Source organism: Tupaia chinensis, unplaced genomic scaffold (genome assembly GCF_000334495.1).
Source record: "Tupaia chinensis unplaced genomic scaffold, TupChi_1.0 Scaffold000305_1, whole genome shotgun sequence".
Classification (NCBI taxonomy): Eukaryota; Metazoa; Chordata; class Mammalia; order Scandentia; family Tupaiidae; genus Tupaia; species Tupaia belangeri.
Genome location: NW_006159795.1, coordinates 2,369,413 through 2,378,355, shown reverse-complemented (window position 1 = coordinate 2,378,355; position 8,943 = coordinate 2,369,413). Strand labels below are relative to the sequence as shown.

The following is an 8,943-nucleotide window of genomic DNA, read 5'->3' as shown; positions in this document are numbered from 1 at the left end:
TGCCATAATCTCTTCTGCTAGGACTTTGAGCACACATGGACCTGTGCTGGGAGTGATTTTCAAGTCACCAGGCCTGGGACTCAAACCATAGTCAGCCATGTGGAAGTCCAGCACTTTAACCACTATGCCACTTGCTGGCCCTAATAGCCCCACATTATTATAAAACCTAAAAGAAGATTTTAAATCTCCCTAAATCCTACCATCTGGATTTCTGTGGACCTTCAGAACTGCTTTAGTTCACATTTTTTGGAGGAAGTATTAGCCTTTAAAAATCCTTATGTCAGGTAACAGAGATGAATTGTCACAATGAAATATGTAGTAAGTACCTATTGCATTTTAGAAGCATTTCTGAGCAAGGCAAGGCATCTCACTGCTCATTTTTCCTACCCTCGCATACTTTAGAAGTTCAAGTCACAATGTGTAACTTTAAGCTTGTAAAGACTTCCTTTCGCCATGTAACATACACGGAGGACTCTGTATTCAGCCTATTTTGGCAGTATGTTTTACGAAATCTGAATTCCAGTCCTTTTAGTTAAAACTACTACTAACAGAACTACCATTTACTTAGTGCCACTTGTTTGTCACACATTTTAGCTACAAAATCTTAGCAAATCTTAGCTAAAATGAACCCTAAATAATACTATCCCTATTTTAGATAGGAATAAAATAAAATTCAGAGATGAGTTCCTTGCCCAGAAAAAGGTCACTAATTAATGCTGGTGAAAGCCCTATTTGCCTACTTCCAATACTCCTGTCCTTTATAACTCGCCCCTTTGTCCACCTCTATAAAAAAAGGGTTTTTATCTATATTAGTTTTCCAAGTGCTTTGTAAATAATTTTGTTCTAGTAATTGTACCTACAGATGTCCTATAATTTTTCAGTCTATAATATTTCTCTGATATTTTCTATTTCACCTGAGCCAACTTCTACAGTGCTGACTATATATGAATATTCACTTATAAACCTAAGTAAATTGCCTAATATGTACCAACATCTACTCTGCTAACATGCTTATCTTTAAAAGTGAAAAATTAAAAACTGGTAAGAGAAGGTAGAAGGATGTGGTGAATATATTACTATTGGACATACTTTGTGCTTGATCTCCATTTGACCTGATTGATCCTAAGACTAATTTTTCTGTCTGTCAACACTTCTAAAGGGGTAATATAGTACTAGCTAATACATATTGATGCTTACTTAAGCACTTATTTTAGGCATTATTTTAACAATTATATAAGAGTGCTATAATGATATTAATTCTTATCAGTTAGCTTTTGCTAGATAAAAAGAAAAACACTCCCCCCAAAATGCAGTGACTTCAAACCACACCATTTATTTAGCTCACAATTTTGTGGGCCACCAGTTGGGACTGGGTTCAGCTAGACGAATCTTCTTGTCTCAGGTGGATTCACTCATGATTCTGCTTGACTGCCAGTATGGCAGAAAGTAGACAGATGGAGGGCTGGCTGGTTTAGGAAGGCCTCTGAGAAACCATTTCCTCTCTGTTTTCTGTGGTCTCTCATCTTCCAGTAGGCTAGTCTGAGTCTTTTTATATGGCAGAGGTCCTAAGAGACCAAGTGGTAGCCTACAAGGTTTATTGAGGCCTCAGCTCAGAACTGGTGCACCATCTTTCCACCTCATTCTATTGGCTAAGTCAAGTCCTAAGTCTGGCCCAGAGTCAAGAAGTAAGGACTCTACCTCTTGACAAGTGACAGAGTCACACTGCAAAATAGAGTAGATACAGAGAGAGAAACAATTGTTGACATTTTTTTTTACAGGTTTTTGCTATAGGGTGCATGCGCTCGCCAGGCAGAGAGAGACAGAGAGATAGAAAGCGAGAAATCACCCCCCAGGGGGGATGGCCATGCCGCAATCCCTTCTCCTCCATTCTCCTCTCAGGATCTTGGGCACACATGCACATGCGCCCGGCATGAGTTTAAGCCGCTGGGTCCGTGACGTGAACCGTAGTCAACTACGTGGGAGTCCAGCAACATAGCCATTATGCTAACTGCTGGCCCCAATTGTTGACATTTTTACAAGTGGTCTATCAACCATTTTGCAAATAAGAGCCAAGATTTGCCTCTCCGAAGCCTTGGTTATAAAACAATCTACTGAGCAGGAAAGGTGGATGGAACTGCACCCTCTTGGCTGCTGTGCCCATGACCCTACCTTGGAACTTGGTAGCTAAGAGCAAGAACTAGTGCTTAGTCTATACTCAGAGTCTGTAGAGAGATCTTAGCTTCACCTATCAGCCTAGATAAATAATTTTATTTTTCTGACTTAAAGGGAAGCAAGATATTCATGAATAAATCCCAATAGTTTAAGAAATAAAAATATAGGGAACCAGCAGTTAGTGTAATGGCTATGTCGCTGGACTCCCACGTAGTCGACTGCGGTTCGCATCCCGGACCCGGTGGCTTAAAACTCATGCTGGGCATGTGTGCTTGCGTGCCCAAGATCCTGAGAGGAGAATGGAGGAGAAGGGATTGCGGCGTGACCATCCCCCTGGGGGGTGATTTCTTGCTTTCTGTCTCTATGTCTCTCTCTGTCTGTCTGGCGAGCACATGTGCCCTATAGCGAAAATCTCTCCAAAAAAAACAAAAAAGAAGTAAAAATATAGGCCTCAAAGCCAGCAGGTGGCATGGTGATTAAGTCACTGGAGCTTCCACATGGTTGAACATGGCTCAAGTCTCAGACCCAGCAGCTTAGAAATCATGCTGGACATACGTGCATGTGTGTACAAAATCCCAAGAGGAGAATGGTGGAGAAGAGACTCCAGTGTGGCCATCCCCCTGGGGAGTGATTTCTCACTTGCCCTCTCTCTGTCTCTTCTGGCAAGCACACATGCCCTATGGCATAAATAGATAAAATTAAAAATAGAAGTATAGTCCAAAAGAGAGCTATGATTAGCTATAAGATGGAGAAAAAAAAATAAGGGTATGAATGAAGGTGGATCTGCCATTTGCAAAAGAGAACCATGAAAATAGGTGTGTGATCTGCTCTTGACACATTGAGGAGAAAAGATGAGTAAAGACCATTTAAGCCCCAAATGAAATCAAGACAATCATTCAAATACCTTTTTTTGGAAGATGGTGATGGTCAGTTGCCTTTGACCCTATGAATGCAGCTGGCAGTCAGACTTGTATTTGTCTTTCACTTTCTAGAACCACCTCTTCAACTTAAAATGGAAACTAGGGGGATGGTTTCCAAGTGTCTATTAGAAAAGACATGGAAAAAGCAGCACTAAGCAACAGTAATCCTCCCCAGCACATGATGATTAGAGTCCAGAGCTGGGGTTACTTTCATTAAGAGACAGCCTGCTTCCTTTTCTTTTTTCAGAGTTTTGCTATAGGGTGCAGGCACTCATTGGGAGAGAGGTAGAGAGGGAGAGCAGAAAAGTGAGAAATCACTGCCCCTCACCAGGGTCAAATGGCCACACCACAATCTCTTCTCCTCCGTTCTCCCCATGGGATTTTAGGGACACACATACACGCATCCAGCATGTTTTTCAAGCCTCTGAGTCCGAGACTCGAAGTTCGTGGTTGACCGTGTGGGATCCAACCACCTTGACCTCCATGCTACTTGCTGGCCCAAGACACAATGCCATTTAGTTGTCTAATGTTATCAAATCCTTAGACCAAAAAATTTAAAACCCAAAGTTGGATAAATATGCCCAGTAACATGTCAGAAGACAAATTATAATTCAAATGCCTATGAAATCAGGTAGCAAGTACATGAAAGAAGTTGGTTAGTATAGACTCCAGAAAAGTGAAGAACGCTTGTTCTCAGTGAATAATCACTGTATTCAAAATGTGCCAGATGTTTAGAAACTGGGTCACATGATAAATAGTTATATTTAGCACACCAAAGAGACAAAATACAACAGTTGTTCCTGGGTGTTTGAGGAGCAATGTGTGAAAGGGGAGTAGACTAATTAGGGGTTTCAAATAGCCAAATAAAAATGAATGAGTGGAAAGAACATGGAGACATATACAAGGGGACTTTAAAAAGTTCAAGGCAATCATGGAATTAAAGTATGAAGATAATGGCCCAGCCTCTGTGGAGCAGTGGTACTGCAGTGCTCTATAAAGCTGGAGGCCACATGGCCAACCACAGGTTCAGATCCCTGGGTCAGCTTGTAAACTTGCCAGATGCGTGCCTGTGTGCCCAAGATCTTGGGGAATAAAGGCCTGGGGAAAGAGAAACTCATGGTGATGAGACCCAGGCAAGGGTGCTTTTCTTTCACCTTCTTTCTCTTTCTCATACATATGCACACATGCTCACTATCATTATAAAGGTATGAGTTTATTTTGATGCAAAAATTTTTGAAATCCATGCGTAGTTTTTTTCATATTGCATATTTCCCATAATCTTTTTGAAGTTTCCACATCTGTGTAGAAAAGAGGATAGCACTGCCTGCCAGTAAGCAGGGCAGCCTTCTCAACTGAGTGAGTCCATTAGAAAGAGGTCTCCACTCTCCTGTTGGGGATGCCCTTGAACAAAAATCTCTCATGTTGGATGGGAGATGGGAAGTCAGCATAGTTCTTAGGTTCACTTACTCCTTCACTTTCCAAAGACAGGAAGGGCTGGTGCAAAAGTTATAAAGTTTATCAGCCATGCTAATGGTCCAACTTATAACTACAGACTTTTTTTTTCAGGAGCACAGTACCATGCAGAAGTTACACTGCACACAAGTGGACAAAATCGTGGCACAGTATGATAAAGAGAAGTCAACTCATGAGAAAACCCTAGAGAAGGCGATGAAGAAGAAGGGGTAATGCTGTTTATTTCTTTCGAAAGGCTTCCTCAAGAGCCTTGTTATATTTTGTCTTTTTCTCACAGCTCAGCCACCTGTTTAGGCCAATCAAAAAGGTTGTGTTGACTCAGTTTTCATCATTAAAAATTATTTAGAAAGAATAAGAGATGCATTCATTTTAAACAGATTATTATCAGAGCAGGTCAAGGAGTCAGTTGACTTCACTATGATTTAAGGGAAGGGGTGGTGTGGAGTTTAAGGCACTGGATCCCACATGGCCAGCTGCATGGTTTGAGTCCCAGACCCTGTGACTCAAAAATCACGTGAGATGTTTGCCTGTGCCTACCCCAAATCTGTAGAATCTGGAGAAGGGATTGTGGTGTGGCCCTCTCCCCTGTGGAGGAGGTGATTTCCCACTTTCTCACTCCCTCTCTGTCTCTGTGAATAGCAAACATACTCTACAGCAAAAACTAAAAAAGAAAAAGGAAAGGGAAGCTTTTCAACACATGTTCTCAAATCTTTTAATTTATTGTAATTCATTCTAATATGAAAAAGAAATCCGAGCCACTAACAGTTAAAAAGAAAATCCCTTACCACTCTGAGGATTGATTGCAACTTTCTATTTTGAGGTCATTTTACATTTACAGAAGAGTTGTAAAAATAGTACAGAGGTCCCTCTTACCTTAACTTTCTTACATGTTAACGTTTCACAGACCATAGTACAATGATCAGACCAGGAAATTTGAATTGATACATACTGTTAAACTTCAGTGCTTTATCAGATTTCATCAGTTTTTCCACCAAAGCCCTTTTACTGTTCTGGGATCTTTTCTAGAATTGCACATTGCATTTATTTAGTTTTCTTTTCAATCTCCTCTAATGTAAGATACTTACTCAGTCCCTCCTTATCTTTCATGACTTGTTCACTCCTAAAGAGTTCTAGTCAGTTATTTTGTAGAATTTTCCTCCTTTTGGGTTTGTCTGATATTTCCCATGATTCAAGTGAGGCTGAGCATTTGGGGCAGGCATGCCATAGAAACAATGCTGCCACCTCTTCAGGCCAGAATTTGGAGATTTCGTGATGTTTTCAGGACTCATTGTAGAAGATGTGAACCAGGGTTACTTGGTTATGGTTTATCTGATGGGTTTCTTTTTTTCTTTTGGATTTATTTATTTATAAATTTTTTATTATTATTCATACATTAAATCACTATACATCATTTAGAGGGTGAAGATATTTTACCCAGCATGATATACACCTCAGTCCAGCCCAGTTGAGACCACCATACACATATGTAAAGTCACTGCTTTTCCCTTTATAATGAATAAACAATTAGGGGAACTACTGTGAGACTGGGTGTATATTCTGTTCCTCTGAGGAATTATTTTTAACACACTTTTGTCCTCCTTCAGTGGATTCCCTCTGGTTTTATCTTCTTCATTGAATATCTACGACATCGTCTAGCCTCCCATTGCCTTTGGGATGAGAGAAAAAGAGAAATGTATCACTATTTCTTACTTTATTTAAATTGATATTCATTTGATATATACTTAGAAAACTAAGGCTCTGAAAAGAGACAGATAAAATTAGTTGCAATGTTCTTGGACTTTGGCTTTTTTTGTAAATTTTGCCAAAGGGCATTTTGCATTAGAGAAAAGAAATGAGAGAAGCAAGGAATCACCTGCCATGGAGCATGTTCACACTGCCATCCTCTGCCCTCCCCTTTTTCCTCCTGTCAGGACTTTGGGCAGGCATGCTCATATACCCAATATGCTTCTCAAGTAACTGGGTCAGAGGCAACCATGTAGTCAAACATGTGGGATCCAGCTGCCTTAACATGTGGCTACAGGCTGGCCTGAACATTAGTTCTGATTGCTGAAATTTTGAGTCCCAAGGTGTAACTTAATGACATAAAACCAGTGTAATATTGAGTCAAAAGTAGGTAACCATGTGCACCTGCCCTGATCTCAGGCTTCAATATTTAAGGGGTGACTTCACTTTCATTAGTTAGATTTTCCAGAAAAAATACAAATCAGGCATAACTATTAAGTATCTGTTATTACGTAGAGTTTGCCTTTCGTTTTCCCTCATTGACTCCACTGTTGTCACAGAGGTAGAACCATGTGCCTGTTGCTGTGGAAACATTTTGATATGTGTTTTATGTGAGTGAGTCAGGAAAAGTCCATCTCATGGCTCATGAGGTGGTATTGGTGTTAAACACTGTCAAATTTGAGGAGTTAGGACTCTTCTAGACTTCTGACTCTATCAACAGCTTTGGCCCTTTTTTTGTAAATTATTTTCTCATATTTTATGATATTTACAACTTGTGAATAAAATGTTTTATATATGTATTTATTATTGAATGGCTGTATTATATTTTTTCTGTGTTTTTAAACCAAACTAATTTATTTGGGAAGTTTCAGACTCAAGCATCATATAGTAAATTTCTTCATAAAAAGTATTGCAGTTTTCTGAACCAATAAATCATGGGTGCTGCCTTTAGAAATCAAAGAACAGATAAAAATGTGTCTTTAGCTCATTGTTGTTTTTACTGTCAAAGCTAAAGTGGGATAAAGATTGTATTTATTAAAAACTGTTCCTCTCGGTTCTCTTAGCCCCCCTACTCAAGCTCTTGAGAAGTTTTGGAGACCTTTTACAAATCAAGTCCTGTTTTATCTCTAGTGTTTTATCTCAGCTGTCTTCCTGAGCCTGTACTGTCAAACGTAGCATGGCCTCTGGGCTCTCCACAGAGAGCATTTTACAAGCACTTCAAATAGTAGAGTCTTTTTTTTTTAAGAGAGATTTTTGTTATAGGGCATGTGTACTTGCAGAATAGACAGAGAAAGAAAGTTAAAAATCACCCCTCAGGTGGGATGGCCACACTGCAATCCCTTCTCCTCCATTCTCCTCTCAGGATTTTGGGCATGTATGCACACGCGCCCAGTGTGAATTTTAAGCTGTTAGGTCCAAGACTCGAACCACAATCAACTATGTGGGAGTCCAGTGATGTAACCATTATACCATCTGCTGGTTTCAACAGTAGAAGGCTTAATGACACCTTAAAAGTGACTACAAAATTAGACCTCAAATACTTTTTACAGAATGGTCTGATTTAAGGACAGTTTCTCATTGTTCAGAAGTGAACATTGTCTTAGTCTACTACTGTGTTACTAAAAGGAATACCTGAGATTGAGTAATTTATAAAGAAATAGAGGTTTATTTGAATCACAACTCTAGTGACTGGAAAGTCCAAAGGTGTAGAGCTGATATTAGGCCAGCCTAATGTTGGCTTAAGATTGCTGACAGACACTGAGAAATTGGGAGGCCTTTGTTGAGAAAAAGTGAACTGCAAGCAGCTCTCTCTTTTATAACAACCCACTGTGGCAATAACCTTTTCTCAAAAGAGCTAGAACTCACAAAGTTCTCTTGGGAGACTGCATTAATCTGTTCATGAGACCAATCAGCATGATCCAATCATTGCTACCCAGAACAAATTCCTAAACTTGAACCTTTGGAGGACAAACCACTATCCAAACCATAACAACCATCGTATCCAAGTTGCCTAGACTTTTTACTAGAAGAATGTTGCTAATAAAAGGAGAAACTGGACACAGTCATTGGTGTTTTCTTAAGTAGGATCCAATTTAAAAATAAGTAAAGGATTTCCTCTTACTCTTCCCTACTGATCTGAAGAAAATGACTAAGAGGAATGGGGAGAATGATGTAGTTATTATGCTATTATCCAACAGCTGGTGAGCACTGAATAAAAGCACTTCTTTTCTTTATTTTTTGAAAGAATTATTTCAAAATCATTTTATTTAACTTTAAGAATTATTTTATTTAACTTTATTTATTTTTTAATTTGACTTGAGAGGAACAGAATGAATGAATGAGAGAGAAAGAGAAAGAGATAGAGAGAGAGAAAGCTGCCAGGTCTGGGACTCAAATACTGGTCAGCCATGTGGGAGTCCAGTGGCCTTAACCACCACACCACCTGCTGGCCCACAAAAGCACTTCTTTTCTACTTCAGTCATTTTTTTCAGATCAGTAGGGAAGAGTACGAGGAAATCCTTTACTTATTTTTAAATTGGATCCTACTTAAGAAAACACCAATGACTGTGTCCAGTTTGAGAAAAGGTTAGTTCTTGCCAGAGTGGGCTATTATAAAAGAGAACTGCTTGCAGTT

General features: G+C 39.5%; 1 protein-coding gene across 1 annotated transcript in view; it reads left to right on the top strand.

The window, feature by feature from the left end:
* The window catches only part of PLCB4 (phospholipase C beta 4), a 472,346-nt gene that overhangs the window by 438,293 nt on the left and 25,110 nt on the right, over positions 1-8,943 (top strand). The window contains exon 31 of the mRNA XM_006150920.2: positions 4,659-4,774. Within this exon, the coding sequence (XP_006150982.1) occupies positions 4,659-4,774 (116 nt within the window). The remainder of the gene's footprint in view (positions 1-4,658; positions 4,775-8,943) is intronic.